The sequence below is a fragment of the Cebidichthys violaceus genome, unplaced genomic scaffold, assembly GCF_023349555.1.
Source record: "Cebidichthys violaceus isolate CVI_PGR_0920_01 unplaced genomic scaffold, fCebVio1.0.p SCAF_3, whole genome shotgun sequence".
Lineage (NCBI taxonomy): Eukaryota > Metazoa > Chordata > Actinopteri > Perciformes > Stichaeidae > Cebidichthys > Cebidichthys violaceus.
The window spans coordinates 1591173-1612023 of NW_027176483.1; the positions used below are offsets into that span (position 1 = coordinate 1591173).

At 44.7% G+C, this 20851-nt stretch overlaps 5 protein-coding genes across 5 annotated transcripts; all 5 read left to right on the forward strand.

The window, feature by feature from the left end:
* Positions 1-510: 510 nt before the first annotated feature.
* LOC137881592 (palmitoyltransferase ZDHHC7-like) lies at positions 511-4121 on the forward strand. Its single transcript, XM_068723593.1, has 8 exons — positions 511-569; positions 1583-1651; positions 1819-2154; positions 2268-2392; positions 2665-2761; positions 3286-3367; positions 3438-3568; positions 3756-4121. Exons 3-8 carry the CDS (start codon positions 1825-1827, stop codon positions 3933-3935), a joined length of 945 nt encoding a protein of 314 aa, XP_068579694.1. The 5' UTR covers positions 511-569; positions 1583-1651; positions 1819-1824; the 3' UTR covers positions 3936-4121.
* Positions 4122-5883: 1762 nt separating this feature from the next.
* Positions 5884-8769, forward strand: LOC137881671 (zinc finger protein 771-like). Its single transcript, XM_068723705.1, has 2 exons — positions 5884-6789; positions 7101-8769. The coding sequence occupies exons 1-2, from the start codon at positions 6597-6599 to the stop codon at positions 8039-8041; spliced, it is 1134 nt and encodes a 377-aa protein (XP_068579806.1). The 5' UTR covers positions 5884-6596; the 3' UTR covers positions 8042-8769.
* Positions 8770-8873: 104 nt separating this feature from the next.
* On the forward strand, positions 8874-12092 carry tmed6 (transmembrane p24 trafficking protein 6). Its single transcript, XM_068723706.1, has 4 exons — positions 8874-9420; positions 10366-10492; positions 11408-11583; positions 11743-12092. The coding sequence occupies exons 1-4, from the start codon at positions 9205-9207 to the stop codon at positions 11977-11979; spliced, it is 756 nt and encodes a 251-aa protein (XP_068579807.1). The 5' UTR covers positions 8874-9204; the 3' UTR covers positions 11980-12092.
* A 468-nt stretch (positions 12093-12560) lies between these two features.
* On the forward strand, positions 12561-17368 carry LOC137881421 (transmembrane emp24 domain-containing protein 6-like). The gene is made up of 4 exons (XM_068723357.1): positions 12561-14105; positions 15077-15203; positions 15709-15863; positions 16997-17368. The coding sequence occupies exons 1-4, from the start codon at positions 13902-13904 to the stop codon at positions 17216-17218; spliced, it is 708 nt and encodes a 235-aa protein (XP_068579458.1). The 5' UTR covers positions 12561-13901; the 3' UTR covers positions 17219-17368.
* A 1019-nt stretch (positions 17369-18387) lies between these two features.
* Positions 18388-20532, forward strand: LOC137881619 (YLP motif-containing protein 1-like). Its single transcript, XM_068723632.1, has 2 exons — positions 18388-18467; positions 19475-20532. Exon 2 carries the CDS (start codon positions 19483-19485, stop codon positions 20344-20346), a length of 864 nt encoding a protein of 287 aa, XP_068579733.1. The 5' UTR covers positions 18388-18467; positions 19475-19482; the 3' UTR covers positions 20347-20532.
* Positions 20533-20851: the final 319 nt, after the last annotated feature.

A 20851-nucleotide genomic window follows, 5' to 3' on the forward strand; every position in this document is an offset into this window, starting at 1 on the left:
AACATAAAGTATAGTGTGAGCATAGTATATAAAATGAATACTAAAAGTACTACTAATGATTATAATAATGAGGTATAAATACATATACACAGAGGTATTAAACATATTAAGAGACCACTTCAAAATGATCCGTTTCTCTGGTTTTACTATTTATTGGTGTTTGAGTAAAATGAAAATGTTTGTTTTATTCTATAAACTACATCAAAACATTTCTCCTAAATTTCAAATATTGTCATTTACAGCATGTATTTGCAGAAAATGACAACTGGTCAAAATAACATAAAAGATGGAGTGTTTTCAGATCTCATGTTCAACAGGAAGTACAAGTATATTAAGTTTAAGTATCAAGTGATAAACTCAAGAGAATCTCTAGACGGTGATTCTTTTTTTCTTGTAATCTGTTTTATATTATATATATTATTTGTAGTTTTTAAGGTTTTTTTCTGTTTATTTGAGTCCAAAAAGTACAATAGACTATTTTTAGTGGGTGTTTTTCCTCCAACGGCCACCAGGGGACAACAGTGAGCCCACTCTTCACATGAACGAACGTCCACACCGGAGACACGAAGGTGAGATTTATTATGTATCATTCATTATTCATCACAAGCGTTTTCAAACGTTACTTTTTTTTCCTGGTCCACAACATAAAACACGTGACGGATGAAGAGTAGCTGGTTGTTGTGAGTCAGTCTGCTTAGAGAGCAGCTCACAGCGGCTTCTTCTGTGGTGACGTGAGTCCAGAACGAAGCCAAAATAACACACAAGATATCACATTCAATTCAGGAATCATGTTTTACCAGGAACTGACTTTGTTTTGTTTTCAAAGGGTGAGTTATTTCACTTGACGTAATGAACTCCCGGAGCTAAAGATGAATATGTTATCGTTTGGTGAAAAATGCTAACGCTCTGTTTAGCCTCGTGAAGATGCTGCTGTTTAATTCACTTAAGTTAAAAGTAAATAATATATGTCACCCACAACATGAACCGTCCAGTAGCGCTAACTACGGGTGTTGTGTCGGTTCACCCGTCTGGTGCTGGATATCTAAACAAATAAGAAGCTAACTAGCTACACGAGCGTTAGCTAACACTAGCTAGCTAGCTAGCTCAGTAGTCATGCTACTGCTGTCGCTACATCGTCCCTGTTTGTAACCGGATGTACTTTATTGAAGTTATACCGTTCATCTAAAGGGTAGCTAAATGTGGCTAACGTACACGGCTACAGAGCTAAATGTGGCTAACGTACACGGCTACAGAGCTAAATGTGGCTAACGTACACGGCTACAGAGCTAGCGGTAGGTTAGGTTGCTGCTGGGTTTGTTATGCTAACATGTTAGCTCATGCTAGGTTAGCTAAATATTGTGTTGGTGTGATGTGTTTTACACACAGAGCTAGAGATACTTGTACTTTACTTGATTATCTCTATTTTATACTACTACTTCACTACATCTCAGAGGTACACATTGTACTGTTTACTGTACTACATCTCAGAGGTACACATTGTACTGTTGGTCCAGTGTGGTAGTGGTACTTTGAGTAAAGGACCTGAATACTTGTACTACTTGTTGATCTTTTGTCTCTGCAGCGATGTGACTGAAGTGCAGTGACTCCACGGAGGAGAGGAGATGATGAGATAAAGTCGAGGATCTTCTCAGTAAGTAAAGATGCTCCTGACTCCAGCTGGACGTCTCTGAGACGTGTCTTAATGTTACATAAATAAGAATAAGAGAAATACATTCTAATCTGACTGTACGACTGGAGTAAGAGCAATCAAACAGGACGTCAGTATCTCACTTTAACCTGCCCTCCGTCCTCCATCAGGGCAGAATGTCCTCGGGCCACAGGCAGCGGGACGTGGAGCAGCAGCGCCCCCTGCTGGACGGGGAGGAGGACGACGAGGAGGAGAAGGCGGCGGCGGCGTTGGAGAGGAGTTCCCGCGGCGAGGCCGAGCGCCGCCTCTGGTTCATCCCGGACTGCTGCGGCATGGTGTGCGCCTTCATCACCTGGTTCCTGGTCTTCTTCGCCGACTTCGTGGTCACCTTCGTCATGCTGCTGCCCTCCAGGAGCTTCTGGTACGCCGTGGTCAACGGGGTGCTCTTCAACAGCCTGGCGGTGCTGGCGCTGGCCTCGCACCTCCGCACCATGCTGACCGACCCGGTGAGGAGCGGCTGACGGGACGCCGGTTTGGTTTAATGGCAAATTGAAAATCAGATGTTTTCATCGCGTCTCCTCCTCTGTCCTCCTCTCCTCTCCTCCTCTCCTCTCCTCAGGGAGCCGTTCCTAAAGGAAACGCCACTAAGAAGTACATGGAGAGTCTGCAGCTGAAGCCCGGAGAGGTCATCTACAAATGTGCAAAATGCTGCAGCATCAAACCAGAGAGAGCTCATCACTGCAGGTCAGACGGGCTCGACCGGCTAGAAGGCCTTTTCTTTTCTTTTCACATTTATATGAAAATCAGCGAGAGGAGGAGGAGGAGAAGAAGAAGAAGAAGAAGAAGAAGAAGAAGAAGCACCAACAATGGAGACGATTAACAACGCTCCCGCTATGAAGCAGAGAGAGAAAGATCTTCTCCTCGTCTTCTGTTAGAGATGTAAACGAGTTCTTGTAGCTCGGTGGTAACACTTCCATCTTCTTCTTCTTCTTCTTCTTCTTCTTCTTCTTCTGCAGTATCTGTAAGCGCTGCATCCGTAAGATGGACCACCACTGTCCCTGGGTCAACAACTGTGTCGGCGAGAAGAACCAGCGCTTCTTCGTCCTCTTCACTGTGAGTTCAGGAGACACTGCAGACGTTCTTCTTGTTGTTCTTGTTGTTGAGAAGAGAATGAAGTCCCTTTGTTCACCGGTGGGATCATCCACAGATTGGGTTAACTAGACGTCAGAGAGACTAAACTGAAGAAGGTTTGTTGTAAATGACAGGAAGGTTGTTCTGCTGCTGGGTTCAGTGACGTGTTTTCCTTTTCTTGACGTCGGGAACGAGCCGCTCTTCATCTGCTGACCGAGGAAACAACAATGGTGACGTGTGTGTGTGTGTGTGTGTGTGTGTGTGTGTGTGTGTGTGTGTGTGTGTGTGTGTGTGTGTGTGTGTGTGTGTGTGTGTGTGTGTGTGTGTGTGTGTGTGTGTGTGTGTGTCTAGTTTAGACTGTTCTGTTGGTAGACGATACTCATTAATACTCGTGTTAGACGTTCGGCACCGCGACATGCTGACCCCGTTAGCCCCCCTCAGACTGTGAGGCGTTGCCCCTCAGAGTGACGAGGTCTTCCTCTCCTCCTCCTCCTCCTCCTCCTCAGATGTACATCTCCATGATCTCCAGTCACGCTCTGGCTCTGTGTGGATACCAGTTCATCACCTGTGTCAGAGTCCAGTGGAGAGGTGAGTCCCTCCGGCCGCTGTAGACTGTGTTCATCTCCGCTGCAGCTCACCGCGTTGTGTTTGTGCACAGAGTGCAGCGACTTCTCCCCGCCGGTGACCATGATGCTGATGATCTTCCTCTGCATGGAGGCCCTCCTCTTCTTCACCTTCACAGCTGTGATGTTCAGCACTCAGCTCCACTCCATCTGCAACGACGAGACGGTGAGGACGTGTGTGTGTGTGTGTGTGTGTGTAACAAGGTTGTGTGTGTGTGTGTGTGACGAGGGTGTGTGTGTGTGTGTGTGTGTGTGTGTGTGTGTAATGAGGTTGTGTGTGTGTGTGTGTGTGTGTGTAATGAGGTTGTGTGTGTGTGTGTGTGTGTGTGTGTGTGTGTGTGTGTGTGTTTCAGGAGATCGAGCGTCTGAAGAACGAGAAGCCCACATGGGAGCGTCAGACCCGCTGGGCTGGTCTGAGGTCTGTGTTTGGAGGCCGCCCCTCTCTGCTGTGGGTCAGCCCCTTCGCTGGACTCAAACTACCAACCCTGCTCCCCAGACGCAGCTGGAGGGGCGGAGCAGAGTTCTCCGTCTGACGAGCCGTCGATCGAACCGACCGACCGACCGCGGCGCCGGTGAAGAACCCAAAGAGTCCAGATGGGTTCTGTAGAGACTCTTCTGAGCCGGGGAGAAGAACCGGCTTCAGACTGCTAGATGTTCGGTCTCCATCTTTAATCTTTTACCCCCTTCCTGTCAGCTGGGTGGGTGGGGGGGGGGGGGGGGGGGGTGATGTACATCCTGGTACTTAAGACCAACAAGGACCCGCATGGCGCTGCTGGAGGTCTAAACCTCAACGGGAACCTTTTTAAAGAAATCATGTTTGAATCAAGTCAATCATCAATCAATCACCAGAGATGAGCTCTGAACTTATTTGGAAATAAGAGAAATGATAATGAATAAATCTCAGTCACTGTAGTGACCATTCGTCCAATCAACCTGAATATAACAATCAAAGAGCACCGCTGCTCCGGTTGAATGTCCTCATGTTGTTTCTGAATTCTCTCACAAACCTCTTTTACTTTTTCGTCTTCTCGACGGCTCCAACGTGTCTCAAAACGTCTCGTTTCGACTCTGAGCCCTCAGAAGGTTCCGCTCACACAGACGTGACCGTGAAGGTCGTGGTTCCTGATCTCCTCCGGAGTTCCTCGTGAAGGTCGTGGTTCCTGATCTCCGGAGTTCCTCGTGAAGGTCGTGGTTCCTGATCTCCGGAGTTCCTCGTGAAGGTCGTGGTTCCTGAACTACCGTCCCGTGTTCTCTTCACCCTCTGCTGTACTCTGTGTTTAGTGTGAACTTGTAAATAGCAACGCGCTGAACGTTACAGCAGCGTGTTAGTTTCTCTCCGAGTCCCGGTTACTTTCAGAAACGGATCAGAACCGCGTCGCGGTGGACTCTCTGCTCTGCGGATGAACGATCTGTGATCACTTGTCGGTGCCGCTTAAGAACAATCGACCGGTTCCTTCCTGAGGAACGTGTAAGCTGATGTTTGTGGAGAACCGGAGACGCTTTGTTCCGCGTGGTTCCTCCTCCTCCTCCTGCTGCTGCTCCTCAGGGGAGTTTCATTTCAATAAATTATCTTCCACGAACTCTTTTAAAAAGAACTTTTTACTTCTCCAAATGTAATCGGAGTGTCTGCAGGTCCTGAGAACTGCTCTTGAATCGTCTGAAACACAGAATATAAAAGCATCAGTGCCGTCCTGCAGACATGATTTGTTTTTAATTGTTCTGATATTTAAATAATAAAAGATCTTAAGTCTGAATTCAAAGGAAGTGGACAGAATGTGTTCGGGTCGGAGCGGCTGTCCGTCGATGAATAAATAAAGCGAGTTTATTGCTACCTCTTCAAAGACTCTCAGCTCCTCTCTGGGTCATTTCTTCTAGGTTCTGTTTGTTCTGACGGTTCAACGCCACCATGTCGTCAACAACTTCTGACTCTCCAGTCTGCTCCACGAGTAATAAACACGCTGATTACACACACACACACACACACACACACACACACACACACACACACACTCATGTTCTGCAACACAACGGCTGCTAAACATTAAACACACACTCAGTACAAAGTGCCGCTAACGTGTTCAGAATCCTGTTTATTGACGAGTTGGTTTTCACGTAAAAGGACATTTTTGATTTGACGTATTGGTGCAAAACATAAGAAATTAAATTTAAAGAAAAGCATGTACACAAAAATAAAGAAATATAGAATCGGAGAAATTTACAAGAAAAACATAAAAAAAACTATTTAACATATATCCGATTTGAAATGAAACAGCTGAGCAGGTTTTAGAGGTTGTAGTTTAAAGTGTAGAACGAGGAATCAGCAACAATAACCTCATAATCTACTAAACTGTCTGATATAAGAGTCGCAACATTCTGCTGCACAAGCGAATACGCACCAGACACGACCTGGAAACAATAGTGTTGTCACTTTTATTTTGAAGGAGAACTGGCACCGGAAGCAATTCATCGTGATCGTGGCTAGCTTGAACGATGCGTAGCCTGAGTTAGTTGGTTTATCTCCTGGTCCTTGTGTTAAACCGGGTTTTCATCTTGAGTCCCGCTCTTCTCGTCGCGTATTCATTATTTACAATCGCAGTGAACCACTAGAGGGCGTATGTTTTGAAGGGACGTGTCATTTTTCGGGACGTTTCCACTCCAGACTCATCTCCGTTAGCTAAGAATGCTAAGAGAAGTTAGCGTAGCATGCTAGCTGGGGGCAGACCTGACATGTACCTGATCTAGAGTTTGGGACTTATTTATTTCTCCTTTAATTAATGTATTCAGTGCATTTCATTTTGTTTTTAACATGTTTTTATCCTCGTGAAAGTTAAAACTCGGTACTCTGTTCGAAAATAATTTTCTGTACTTTTTTTTGAGTGTGACACCGGAAGTTCCCCCTCTTATTTTGAAGTGCACTTCCTGTTGTGGGTCCAGACGGAACTCTACAAAAATCAGCGTTAATCAGACTATTCGATAGACACCAAACTGTGTTTTAATACATATATATATATATTATATATATGTATATATAAAGCTGTCTGAATCGACTCTGTGCTGTTACGTTTATTTAATAAAAACGTCTCAATTGTCTCCCGGTGTCCTACTGAAGCTAATGACGTTAGCTTAGCTTGCTAGCTGGAACGAACCTCTTTTTTTTTTTGACGGTTTGTTTGGAGGAAACGTTCCAAAACAAAATGTCTAAAGTTCAACTGTTGAGAGCTTTTGTCAACCAGCGACTAACCGCTGCTGCCGAGGAGATATTCGACGTGTTTGAACGCACGATAGCGGAGTACGAGGAGACGCTCGAGTTCACGTCACGAGAGAACCAGCGGCAGAGGAAGCTGCTGGAGGCCGCTTACAACCCGGAAGTCCGGCTCCACAGAGCAGGTGTTTCATTGTTGTACTGTCTCTCTGATCTGCCGGAGGAAGTATGCCGTAATTTACTGAAGTAAAGTCAATTATACTATTCTGTGAAACGATGTTATAAACAGTTGTCGCTAGTACATTTAGTTAAGGATTGTACTCTTTACTGTACTACATCTCAGAGGTACATATTGTACTTTTCATTGTTTTATTACCTCTTTAAGGAGGTATTTAGTACCTGTTTACTGAAGTAAAATGAATACATGAAACTCATCACAGGTTATGAGAAACGTTAAGTCCTGCAGTCTTCTAATATGTGTCCATGTCCTCCACAGACGTCCAGCAGCTGTTGGTGGTCACAGAAGAGTTTCCACATGAGCAGCAGGAGTGGAGCTCCAGTCTGGACCAGGAGGAGCCAGAGCCCCCGCACATCAAAGAGGAACAGGAGGAACTCTGGACCAGTCAGGGGGGGGAGCTGCTTCAAGGGCTGGAGGAGGAGGAGGAGGAGGAGGCCGATATCAATTTCCCATTCACTCCCGTCCGTGTGCCGAGTGAAGAAGACGAGGAAGCAGCAGCAGCAGCAGCAGCAGCAGCCGCTCGCGAGGAGAACCGGCAGTCCTCTGAACCCGAGACCGACGTCAGCAGCGAGTGGGAGGAGACTCGGGGACCTCGGTCGGGTTCCAACCCTCCCAAGAACAACGGAGCGCCTTCTCGCGATGCCAAGCGCTACGCTGGAAGAACGCCGACCGGCAAGCGTTTCAGCTGCTTAGTCTGTAGAGCGAGCTTCGGCACCAACGGCAGCTTGGTTCAGCACTCCAGAGTCCACGCGGGGGACAAGTCCTGCAGCTGCTCCGTCTGTGGTCAGAGGTTTTCCCGGAAGTCGTCGCTGATGACTCACATGAGGCTTCATTCGGACGGAAAGCGGTTCATCTGCTCGGTTTGTAAGACGAGTTTCGGTTCCAGCAGCAAATTGGGCATTCACATGAGGATCCACACGGGGGAGAAACCCTTCAGTTGTTCTCTCTGCAGCAAACGTTTCGCGATACACGGAAATCTACGGCGGCACTTGAAGGTCCACACGGGGGAGAAACCGTTCAGTTGTTCTCTTTGTAGCAAAAGGTTCACACAGAAGGGACATCTGAGACAACACCTGGCTGTCCACACCGGGGAGAAACCGTTCAGCTGTTCATTCTGTAGCAAAAGATTCACTCAGCAGAGTAATCTGAGACGACACCTGGCCGTCCACACGCACACGGGACAAAGCGCTCAGCTGTAGCGCTCCAGAGAAAGAGTTCCACCGAACAGAGCAGGAGTAAAGGAGGCTGCAGACGGGCTGCTTCAGACATTTAGTTCCGCAGCGACTGAAGGCCTGACTTGGTTCAACACAGACCAGCTACAAGCTGTCAGACATAAGGTCACGATGGGGAACTTTCATGTTCTGTTGGTTCTGGCGCCCCCCTGTGGACTAAAGCTGTGGTGTCTCTGAGCACCAGAGTCCCTTTAGAAAACCTCTCATTCTACTGCACCAGGGTCTGACAGTCTGACCCTCTCAGTCCTGGTTCTGGTTCTCCCGTTGCCTCCCTTCCCTCCAGCGGGTCCAGCAATACGTCCTGGGTCTCCAGCAGAGAGGAGAAGCTCTGCTCCTGGAGGAGGAGGAGGAGGAGGAGGAGGAGGATCATCATCTTGTGTGAAATATGTGCATTTCATTCAGTGTTTGACTCCATTCTGAAGCGTGAGGTGTGTGATTTACCTCCATGTATTCTGGGACTGGTGTGCAGGTTTATTCCAGATGTTTTGTCATCAAACTAGTGGCTGCAAGGCTTCCTGTCACCAGGAGTAATAGTGACTCTGTTCCTTCAGCTGAATACACTTGTTTAAAGCGCTGTCATCTGTTTGTTTGTGCACTTTATTTTGATAGGTTTGATGTGATGCAGCATCCACCAGGTCAACTTCCTTGTATACCTAACGTACTCTGGCAAATAAACGGTTCTGATATAATATGAATGAGAAGCTGTGTACTTGTCTCCAGAGGGGCGTTCACAGACCTGTTTCATAATCGGAGAAGTAAACGTTAACGTCTCCTCGGCCGGTGTTGAACACAGAAACACTCTGACTTCAGACGAGGAAACAGGAAGTGACTTTTAGGACTCATTCCTGCAGAACTCTGTGGAATCTCTTTAAAAGTTGTCTAGAAAACAATTCCATCTTTTTCGTTCTTCACCACCAGACTGATGACTCATTTGTGGTAGTGTTGCTCCTCTCGCTCTTGGTGCAGGGTGACCAGTTGCTCGTCTCCTTCACAGTGACTCCATCTGTGATCACGGCCCACTTTTCCCACCGCCGGAGGCGACGTGTCGGCGCCGGTTAATCATTCCAGATCTCTCCACACAGACCCGAAGCCTGTTTCCACGCGCAGAAGAGCCGCTCACGCTTCCAGACATGTCGTTCGGGATCCCCTGCTTGTTCCTCGTCCTGGTGTTTCTGGGTCCGGCGGTTCACGGCGGACCCCTGACGGACCCCCACCCCAACATGACGGACCAGGAGCTGTTCTGGGGCACCGACCAGTACGACTTCTCCGTGGTGCTTCCTGCCGCGGGCCTGGAGTGTTTCTGGCACTTTGCTCACCGCGGAGAGAGGTTCTACCTGAGCTTCATGGTGAGGAGAACCACGAGGCCTCGACGCCTCATCGCTCTGTTCATCGGTCCTCTTGGTTTCAAAGACCAAATCTAATATGTTTCTTTAACAAGATGAAATATCTATTTAGAAATACAAAATGTTTCAGGTGTGTGTGTGTGTGTGTGTGTGTGTGTGTGTGTGTGTGTGTGTGTGTGAGTGTGAGTGTGAGTGAGTGTGAGTGAGTGTGATAATCCAAGTTTTCTGCAAATTTTAACCAAATTTCCAGAAAATGTGCAAAAGAAAATGCACATTATGATTTCAGGCGATACGGAGCTACAGAGGACTGTTTGCCCGACACACACACAGACACACACACACACACACACACACACACACACACACACACACACACACACACACACACACACACACACACACACACGAGAAGGGACAGATTAAAGGCAAAAAACAACGGGGATTTGATGTAAAACCGCAGATTTAATTTGATATATTTGGTTTATAACAAAAGTTACTGTGAACAAATAACAGGATTGAAACATTTCACTTGGTCTTTAAGTAAACAGCTGCTGGAGGTCATTCTCCAGTCAGGGGCCAATAAAAGCACCACAGAAGAAGAAGAGGTGGTTAATCATGTGGAGAACATGATGTAGTTCTGACTTTACGTCTCCTCATGGCTCCACACATCTCATGTTTCCTCTTCACTTGAAGTCACATGCTTCCTTAGGTCTCTGTACTTCCTCTCCTCAGCCAAACACATAAAACGTTTACATTGTGAATTTCCACTAATTAGGATTCATCCTCTGGGCACCATGAATATTTATAGTGAACTATACAGATTTTCATGTCACCCACCCACATAATCTGCTCATGTTTCCCTACAGTGTAATATAAACATACAAGGTGTGACTCTGCGTTGTACTGAACTGTCTCTCTGTCTCTCTCTGTCTGTCTGTCTGTCTTTAGGTCCAGTGGGTGACGGGAGTCGGCCATGACAGACACCTGTCTGTCACCGTCAACGCTCCCAGCGGTCTACTGGTGTCAACTGTTGATGACGCCAAGGGTCAGATCAACTTTGAGGCCGAGGAAACGGGTAGCTGTCTGTCTCTCTGTCTGTCTCTGTCTCTCTGTCTCTCTCTGTCTATCTGTCTGTGTCTCTCTCTCTGTGTCTGTCTCTGTCTCTCTCTGTCTGTCTCTCTCTGTCTCTTTCTGTCTCTGTCTTTTTCTGTCTCTCTCTCTCTCTGTCTGTCTGTCTCTGTCTCTCTCTCTGTGTCTGTCTCTGTCTCTCTCTCTGTGTCTGTCTCTGTCTCTCTCTGTCTGTCTGTCTCTCTCTGTCTCTTTCTGTCTCTGTCTTTTTCTGTCTCTCTCTCTCTCTGTCTGTCTGTCTCTCTCTCTGTGTCTCTCTCTCTCTCTGTCTCTGTCTGTCTGTCTGTCTCTATCTCTCTGTCTCTCTCTCTGTCTCTTTCTGTGTCTCTCTCTCTCTGTCTCTCTCTCTCTGTCTCTCTCTTTCTGTCTCTCTCTCTCTGTCTCTCTCTCTCTGTCTCTCTCTCTTTCTGTCTCTCTCTCTCTGTCTCTCTCTCTTTCTGTCTCTATCTCTCTGTCTCTCTGTCTCTCTCTTTCTGTCTCTCTCTCTCTGTCTCTCTCTCTCACAAACTGTCTTTTATTTTCTCACTTCCTGTGAATGAAGCTTTGTTGTGTAAATACTTTTTAGTAGTAAAAAAGTAACTAAAGTACATTCACGTGAGTACTGTACAATTTTCAAGGTACTTGTACTTGAGTATTTCCACTTGCTGCTACTTCCTGCTCCACTTCATTAGTCTGACAGCTTTAGTTACTTCAACAGATCAATCACGATGGATTGTTTTTAAATAAACTTTATCGATACCTTGGTGAAATTCACAAACTACCATCAGTATATAACGTCAGTAGAGTGAGTGATGAACACATGAATGCATCAATAATCATACACACTGTGTGTGTATTGTGTGTATTGTGCGTCTCTCTCCAGGTTTCTATCAGATGTGTTTCAACAACTTCCACAACCGCTTCGGCACCATGCAGGTGTTCCTCAGCTTCGGCGTTTACTACGACGGCTACAAGGACCCCGCCGCGCTCCAAGAGGAGGAGAAGAAGAAGAAACAGGAAGTCAGCAAAGACCTGAACAACACACTGAGCTTCATCGAGGTACACACACACACACACACACACACACACACACACACACACAGGAAGTATTCAAACCCTTTACCTCAGTGAAAGTGAAGTAGTAGTGGCCTCAGTAACGGTAGTATTCGTAGCGATATTGACAGTACAGCAGTAGTACTTGCAGTGTTTTTGTTGCAGGACGCGACTCACAAAGTGGAGAACCACGTGTTCCACGTGTTCCGCTACTACAGCTTCGGCCGCATGAGGAAGAGCGCCGACTACTTCCTGCTGCTGTCCAACTCGCGGTACGTCACCTGGTGGTCGGTCGCCCTCGGCCTCCTCATCGTCGCCTCCGGGTACCTGCAGCTCCTCTTCCTCCAGAGACTCTTCGTCACCCAGACTGGTGGCGAGGAGGAGCAGAAGCCCCACTGCTGACGCACTCAGTGGAGGGGGGGGGGGGGGGGGGTACAGATGTTCTAGGTGTTTTGTGTTTTTTATGTACTTGTGTTTCTTCACGGCGCGACAATAAAACCGAGATGCTGACGTGAGCAGCGTGTGGTGTCTCCTAAATGTTCCAGTTCAGCCGGTGTGTTGCTGGTGTTGTCCGTCGGTCGGGTCTCTCTTCTTTCATCTCCGCTCTCCTCACCGGACTCCTTTGACAAAAACGCTACTCTAACCTCCCAGAACACGGGAGGTGCTGGTCTGCCTCGATGGGTTCGTTTGTCTCGTTGTGACACTTCTGATGAGTGCTGCTGCTGTTTACTGTGGGTGTAGTGGCCCCTCTAGTCCTCTAGGGGGCTCTGTTGCTTTTCCTGGACGTTTAATTGTCTCGCAATTGTTTATCAATCCTCTAATGTTTATTCTACTAATATTTTCAGCTCTAACTGTATAAATTATTGAGTAGTTTAATTTTAACAATGCATCACATGTTACATACTTTGTGCAGTAAAAAGTACAATATTTCCTTAAAAGAAAATACTCAAAGTAAAGTAGAAGTACCTCTGAACTTAACTACAGTACTTCAGTAATTGTACTTGGCTTTGTTCCACCATGTTGACTGACGTGTGTCCTGTGTGACGGCCTCCGCCGGGACGTGTGTGTGTGTGTGTGTGTGTGTGTGTGTGTGTCTGTGTGTGTGTGTGTGTGTGTGTTTGTGTGTTTGTGTGTGTGTGTGTTTGTTTTTGTGTGTGTGTTTGTTTTTGTGTGTTTCTGTGTGTGTGTGTGTGTGTGTGTGTGTGTTTGTTTTTGTGTGTTTCTGTGTGTGTGTGTGTGTGTCTGTGTGTGTTTTTGTGTGTGTGTGTGTGTGTGTGTGTGTGTGTGTGTGTGTGTGTGTGTGTGTGTCTTTGTGCGTTTCTGTGTGTGTGTGTGTGTGTGTGTGTGTGTGTGTGTGTGTGTGTGTGTGTGTGTGTGTGTGTATGTGTGTGTGTGTGTGTGTGTGTGTGTGTGTGTCCCTGGATTCGAGTGTGAGGTCATCAAGGAGGTAGGAAGCAGCTGTTCACTGGCTTCGTCCTTTAAGACCCGCCCCTTCCTGAGTGAGAGCTGGGTTCTCCTGACTCGCTGCACAGACTGTTTGGTGTTGATCAGTTGACCTGTCGGCACGTTTTCCTTCATGGCATCATCCACCTGGAGAGCGCTCATGTTTTCTGGCCTTTCTGTTGGTTAACAGTGTTTGTTTGGGTTCCATCACACCTGCATGAACGCTTGTGAACAAACTAATCCTTCTTCTTCTTCTTCTTCTTCTTCTTCTTCTTCTTCTTCACTCTGAGCTCTCAGTGAAACCGTGTGACGGTGGTATTAAATGTGTTCATGTTTGTGTCTCTTGGATCTCACAGTCGGGATGTTTGTGGTTTATTGAGACTTGTCTGACTGGTTTGTCTGAATAGTTTTGTGTTTCACTGAACGAGTGTCTACAGTGATCAGGTCACGAGTGTTTCCACCACTAGAATGACCAAAAACATGTATTTCACTTTTTGTTGTTTTACAGCTTTTAGTTGCTGCGGATTGTTCACCTGTTTTGTAGCAGTTCAGTCCACGTGTAGCAGCTGATTCTTTGGTTAAATATACCTGAAATGTTGCTGATATAAGTCTGTTCCCCTAAAGTTGAACTATTCTTTAAATAGGGAAACAATGAGACCGGGTGGATGTGTTTCTGAGCTCCTGTGACGTTGATGTTGAATGTCCCTGAGTGACTTTCATGAAAGTTGAAACGATCACAGAGCACGATTGTGTTATCAAAGCTACGTTATCAAGCGTTGGTGACAGAGAGCGTGTAGATGTGGTTAATCATTGTTTTCCGGCTGATGTGTTAAAATGACCAGAAGGCAGCAGCAGTCGTCCTCCTCAGTGAAGCTGCGGTCATGCTGCTGAACGCGCTGCTCATCCTGTCGAGCTCTCAGCTCGTCTGGAGCAGAAAGTCCGAGCCCGTCCTCAACGAGGCCGCCGACGCAGGACTGTTCAGGGGTTCCGACAAGTACGACTTCGCCATCGAGGTTCCCGCCGCAGGGACGGAGTGTTTCTGGCACTTTGCCCACCAGAGTGGAAGCTTCTACCTGACGTACATGGTGAGTTCATCCCCGTCGCCCTGCAGAGGCTCGTATGTTTGATTGTCTCTCATGACAGGGTTGCACAACAAGGTTTGCTTCCGTGTGACATTTGTCCTCGGGCTTATCACACTGACATTCAGGGTCATCCAGTTTGACATTTAAACATGTGATCATTATGTCATTATTGTGTGCAAAAGCTTCCCCATACTTTGCAGAGATTAAGAAACAGACTCATAGATGTTGAGCTGAAGGAGAGACGTGGATCCTCTTCTTCAAAGCTGACTTCAGCTTCACCTGGAGTCGTTGAGCACAAACCAGTGAAAGTTGAACGTCTATAACCTCAGGTCATATGAATGACCAATAACCATACGAGCACCAATAGAAACGCGTTGATAAAATGATGATTTCATGTAAATTATAGATAAATCAGAATCAGAACTACAACCTCCTGACTGCTAACAAATGGAACCAAAGAATTGTTATCTTTTTATGGGGATTTGTTACACGCAATTCATTTTAGTTCTGTCTGTTTTGTTGTAAAGGTGCTAAATACAGAATTAAGAGCATTTCTATTGCCTCCTCAACATGGGAATGGCTGAGTGGGCAGCTAGAAGAGTGGGCAACGGTGCTGAAAGAGCTAACGGTGTTTACCTGAGGGGGAACCGGAGGGTGGGTGCTCTGCCAAAGATGCTTTACAGCAAAGATGAGGCATTACAGGATCCGTGCATAGTTCTAAATGGTAACCACTTCCTGTCTCTGAAGTGGGCGTGGTCATGGCATGTTCAACCTCCCCTCAACCACCTCATTTGGGAAGAGTAATGAAAGTAGCGTGGATGGGTGAAAACAAATATATTTATATATCTTTTGCCAACATTAGATATTAATGAACTGTCTTCCAGGACGACGCTGTGCTACACACAGGATACTTGTTAATAGATGCTGGTCTTCTTTTGGGGTTTGTTGAGTGGGTTTTTAACATGTGATCTCAGGTACAGTGGGTAACCGGGATGGCCAACGACCACCGGCTGTTTGTGACGGTGAACTCACCACAGGGCGTTCTCATGGCTTCACAGAACCAGGTTGTCGGTCAGATGAACTTCCAGACTGAGGTGACAGGTGGGATCATCAGAAACAGAAGTATTTCATATATATATATATATATATATATATATATATATATATATATATATATATATATACACACACAGTTGTGGTCAAAAGTTTACATACACTTGTAAAGAACATAATATCATGGCTCTCTTAAGTCTCTCTTAAAGCGCCTAATTGAAGTGAAAATGGCCAAGGGACATGTAACCAAATATTAGCACTGCTGTATGTATATTTTTGACCCAGCAGATTTTGTCACTTTTTCTGTTAACCCATAATAAAGTCATGAAAGAACCAAACTTCATGAACGTTTTTTGTGACAAAGAAGTATCTGTTCCAATCACTCTATGAGAGAAAAATCAGAGTTGTAGAAATGACTGGAAACTCAAGAGAGCCATGACATTATGTTCTTTACAAGTGTATGTAAACTTTTGACCACAACTGTATATATATATATATATATATATATATATATATATCGTTGTCTGAGGTAACCGCAGTGTCCTCCCGACAGGTTTCTACCGGATGTGTCTTGGGAACCACAACAACCAGTTTGGAGGCATCAGGGTCTTTGTGAACTTTGGCGTCATCTACGGCGGCTCTGAGGAGTCAAAGAGAGAGGCGGAGGAAGGAGAGAAGGTCCTCAACAGCACTCTGGCTGGAATTGAGGTATTTGTCTTGGTTCAAGTCTCTGTGATTTTAGACTTAATTATGTTTAGCACAGTCAGAACCTCCTGTACATTCCGCGTTAAGTGTTTAAAATATGAAGGGTTTTAAAGCACAGCCGAGTCTGCGTGTACATACAAGACACCGTCAGGAGTGCAACGTACACATTTTAAAACAATAGAAATAGTCCAGAAGTAAATCTTAAATCACTGACGGAAAGATGTACTATGTAGGACTGGATATTTGTGCTCATCAGGGTTTCAAGGTGTTTTGGAGCCAGAAGGCGAAACACTCCAGACTTTTACCAGTCCGTCTACTCTCCGACCCTCACCTATGATCATTCTCACACATATATATATATATATATACGTATATATATATATATATATATATATATATATATGTATATATATATGTATATATATATATATATATATATATATATATATATATATATATATATATACGTATATATATATATATACATATATATATATATATACGTATATATATATATATATATATATATATATATATATATATATATATATATAAAGCTGACTTCAGCTTCATCTGGAGTCGTTGAGCACAAACCAGTGAAAGTTGAACGTCTATAACCTCAGGTCATATGAATGACCAATAACCATACGAGCACCAATAGAAAAGCGTTGATAAAATGATGATTTCATGTAAATTATAGATAAATTCAACTACAACCTCCTGACTGCTAACAAATGGAACCAAAGAATTGTTATCTTTTTATGGGGATTTGTTACATATATATATATATATATATATATATATATATACTTTATATGTGTGAGGAATTAACATTTTTTTTTACAATGAACACTTGAAATGATGAAGGCACTTGCAAATGACAAGGTAGTACAACATGTAAACCGTACTTTGGTGTTTCATTTTTGCCTCTTTAAGATTTCATCAAACTTATTTTTAAGTTCTTCTACCTGTGGACAACTGTGTGATTTACCTTTTTTATTGAATCATTATGTTATCAGAGTTGGACTAATTTCAGGTCCTTCCTTACTTTCGAATGTGACCATACAGTACATTGCACCGTACAAGCCTGTTGCGTGTTGACATGTAAACTAAACAACGAACCACGTCCGGTTTAGGAGAGCGTGCAGAAGCTCCAGAATCAGATCTTCCACATGTGGCGTCATTACAACTTTGCCCGCATGAGGAAAGGGAAGGATCACTACCTCCTCCTGTCCAACTTCAACTACGTCACCTGGTGGTCGGTGACCCAAAGCCTCTTCATCCTCCTGTCGGGATACCTGCAGCTCCTCGTCCTCAAAAGACTCTTCCACACGGACTCCAGCAGGCCGCAATGCTGAAGGGAAGCAGCGCTGCTTTAACCTTTTACGTGATTTCTGCTTTCTCACATCACATTTTTATTGATACGTTTGTGTGTAAAAGATAAAAGATCCTGCACACTATCTGAAGCTAGAAACTAAAACACTCTTGGATACAAGCTTATGTTTTGATGTCAGTCATAAAATAAACTTCTCTTCTCCACATTTATGTGTTGATATCACTCATGGAACTGTTAAAAAAACAGCTATAGACTTCAGTGAAGTCAAAAAGAATTTCTACAGTTTGCAGACGATGCCGTCCTACTCACTGCTAATTGTCACGGAGCGAAACGCATTATAAGGCATTAAATTATCATCCCACTTATATCGTGGCTACTTGCCAACAAACTGCGTATGCTACTTCTTAGACAAGGTCAAGTTTCACAGTTGAAAATTATTAACTTAAGAATAATTGTGTATTAGTGTCCACTATTTTAAGTAATTATTCTAATGATGCATGTAGCTATGAAATGCTACTTTCTCTTAATATTCTCATGCAAACTTCAACAACTTTCTCCGTGTGTGGGAGCTACATAACATCTGGTTGTAAATGCCAAGGAGGATGTTAAAATATTTTAACTTTGGACGGCAACAGAGCGCTGGAGGATTACTACTGCAGGAGTTCTAAAACCCGGATAATGAGTCGGTATTTTTGCACTTCCAGTTCCCTCATCTTGAAGCTAATTGGTTTCTGGTTAGACGCCTGAAATAAGGTCAGTGGTTAACACAAGCTTACGTTTCATTCTATGATATATTTGACTAGTCCGCCATCACAGCCTCATTGTGTATACTTGGTGTTGTTTTACACCATGTGATCTGCACTGACAGCAAACGATGCGCATGAATATGCTACGCTAAGAGCAAGTAAGGTCGTATAAAGAATGAGAAGACTACTAATGGTGTGTGAGAGAAGATGGAAACAAACAGGACTTTCAAACAGGAGACCGGAGTTACGTTGCTTTTTCCGACATACTATTCTACGACCTTTCGTGAAACGACGTTTCATGACTTTTTTCAGCACTTGAAGACGTGGGTGCTCACATTCCCAAACTCCAAACCATCGACGTGATTGGTTCTAGTTGGTTCTAGCTCTTACAGCGCTGAACAGGATGAGCAGGTTTATCACACAGCTGTAGCGTCTGTATCACGGTGTTTGCACCGCGCCATAGATACATGAATGTTTCGGATAAATGACTTGAGACAAACAGGGAACTTACAGGAAGCAGTTCAGGTAATTCATATTTTACAGTGTTTTGATTATTTTTCTACCGTGTCAACTTTTCATGTGCTAAAAACAGACCAGTTTTTGGCTTTGTGACAATTAATATATTTATAATCCATTTGGATTAATAATGTTTTATTTTTAAAATATGAAACTGGTTTTGCATTAATCATTCCTCTTAATGCTTTCAAATTGAATTTCAAGACGGGATGACAAAATCCACAGCCCTCATTCTATACTGAAGCTAATATGTGACCTTATAGAGCGGATGTCTTCTAAAATTAGTCTTTTCAGTTACAGATTCTCTCTTTGTGTTGCTGTCACTTCACCGCAGCCCAACATGCAACCACAAGGACATTTTGTACTAAAGATATTCACATGCTGAAGTCTCGTATTATAGATAATTATTACATTTAAAAGTGCATTAAGATGTTAAAGTGTCACCTGACTATTGTTTTAAAAAAAATCATGTGAGCTCCTTTTAATCCTTTACCATTCCAGGGCAAGATACATTTTAATCTTGCATATGCACATATTCCCCTGAGTTCCTGCCACCAGTCTAATCTTTCTATTAACTTTGTATGTAATCACGTATCTCTATTAAATATGCTTCCTGTTCAGTGTGAACACACCTTCAGGCATCTGACTGTAATCCACGTGACTTATGTACACGGTGTAGAGCAAAAACAGATATATTGTACTTTTTAAATTTTTTTATTTTTTTACTTTTGTAGTACTAGCTGTTCTCTTTCATTATCTCTTGTTTATTGTTGTGCACCAAACACCAAAGTGAATTCTTTATTGAGTATATGAAAACCTACTCGAGATGACTTGACTTGAACTCAAATGGCTCGCCGCCAAAATGATTTCTGAAGCGATTTGATTCTTGTCTCGTGAAAACAATACTCGGCTCTCTGCAGAGATTTGAAGAGGTGCTTTCACAAGGCATTTTCTCCACAAATGAGTTTCAGTTTTGTTCATTTCATTCTAAGCTGACTGCCTCTCCGTCTCTGCAGCTTTAATCATGGATGTCGTAGACCCGATCTTGTCCATGTGCATGGGCATCCACCAGATGGCCGGGAACGTGAAGGCCAACAAGGAGCGCTGCCAACGAGTTGCTCAGAGAGTGAGGGCGCTGGAGGAACTGGTTCTCACCATCAAACACAGAGGGCCGGGCCAAATCTCTGCGGTTGTGGAGAACGCTCTGAGAGAACTCTGCAGCACTCTGACCTTTGCCAAGAGTGTTATGATTAAATATTCCCAAACTAAAAATGTTAAGAACTTCCTGAAGTCCGGCAGCCACAAAGACAAGTTCCACGAGGTGAACGAAAGACTCTCTCAGAACTTACAGGTCCTGTCTGGGGCCCTGCAGATCGAGCAGGTGAACATGATGCACAGAGTCTATGAAACTTTTTCAGGACAAATTCAGAATGGAGTGGATTTCAATGGATGGACCCCTACTGGCACTATGCACCCAATGTCTAGCCCCAGACCTCCTATGCCTCTCTCCAGCATCATGCCCCCCACAGCTCAGATGCCTCTGCCTGGAACCATGGCCCCCATGCCTTTCTCCTCCAGCATGGCCCCCAGGCCTTTCTCCTCCACCATGGCCCCCAGGCCTTTCTCCTCCACCATGGCCCCCAGGCCTTTCTCCTCCAGCATGGCCCCCAGGCCTTTCTCCTCCACCATGGCCCCCAGGCCTTTCTCCTCCACCATGGCCCCCAGGCCTTTCTCCTCCAGCATGGCCCCCAGGCCTGTCCTACACGTCATGGCCCCATTCCCCGGGGCCCCCGTGCCTCTCACCACACTTATTGCCCAAATGACTTTTCCACCACAGAATAACTCTATTGTGGGAAATGATGTGGTCAAGAACTCTTTTAACTCTTAAAGCAAGGACACACACTGTGGCAACAAATTATGTTTATGAAGTTGATCATTTTTAAATATAGATTAATAATCTACAGTAATCTCAAACATTTTATTATATTTTATGAGTTTATATGAACCATTAGTGTCCAGTTGGGACCCCTTGTCATGTTTCAGATGTCTATGAGTTGTTGTCAGTTTCACCAAAGAGACATTTACTCTCTGAACGGTTCACATTGTTTAATTTAAAGAGAAATAAAAAGCCCAAACATAAAATCTTGCCTCAGCACTTTTTTCTCAGTTTCTTCTCTCCCATTAATCATCGACCTCTCAGATTTATCTGGTGACCCTTCAGAGCGGACTCATCATGAGCCGGAACGCAGCCTTAGGTCCTCATACTAAGCTCTTATGGTCGTTCCACAAGCCAGGCTCAAGACTAAAGGTGACTGTGTTCTCTATTGAGGAGCCTGTACTTTGGAACGAACTGCGTGAGGAGATTCAGCGAGTCAAATCAGTTTCATCTTTGA

Bases quoted from the DNA above. Each gene is read 5' to 3' on its own strand.
- LOC137881592 (XM_068723593.1), top strand. From the start codon at position 1,825: ATGTCCTCGGGCCACAGGCAGCGGGACGTGGAGCAGCAGCGCCCCCTG. The intron at 2,393-2,664 runs GTCAGACGGGCT...CTTCTTCTGCAG, and splicing joins GAGAGAGCTCATCACTGCAG to TATCTGTAAGCGCTGCATCC. The intron at 2,762-3,285 runs GTGAGTTCAGGA...CCTCCTCCTCAG, and splicing joins GCTTCTTCGTCCTCTTCACT to ATGTACATCTCCATGATCTC.
- LOC137881671 (XM_068723705.1), top strand. From the start codon at position 6,597: ATGTCTAAAGTTCAACTGTTGAGAGCTTTTGTCAACCAGCGACTAACC. The intron at 6,790-7,100 runs GTGTTTCATTGT...TGTCCTCCACAG, and splicing joins AGTCCGGCTCCACAGAGCAG to ACGTCCAGCAGCTGTTGGTG.
- tmed6 (XM_068723706.1), top strand. From the start codon at position 9,205: ATGTCGTTCGGGATCCCCTGCTTGTTCCTCGTCCTGGTGTTTCTGGGT. The intron at 9,421-10,365 runs GTGAGGAGAACC...GTCTGTCTTTAG, and splicing joins GGTTCTACCTGAGCTTCATG to GTCCAGTGGGTGACGGGAGT. The intron at 11,584-11,742 runs GTACACACACAC...TTTTTGTTGCAG, and splicing joins ACACACTGAGCTTCATCGAG to GACGCGACTCACAAAGTGGA.
- LOC137881421 (XM_068723357.1), top strand. From the start codon at position 13,902: ATGCTGCTGAACGCGCTGCTCATCCTGTCGAGCTCTCAGCTCGTCTGG. The intron at 15,204-15,708 runs GTGGGATCATCA...TCCTCCCGACAG, and splicing joins CTTCCAGACTGAGGTGACAG to GTTTCTACCGGATGTGTCTT. The intron at 15,864-16,996 runs GTATTTGTCTTG...CGTCCGGTTTAG, and splicing joins GCACTCTGGCTGGAATTGAG to GAGAGCGTGCAGAAGCTCCA.
- LOC137881619 (XM_068723632.1), top strand. From the start codon at position 19,483: ATGGATGTCGTAGACCCGATCTTGTCCATGTGCATGGGCATCCACCAG.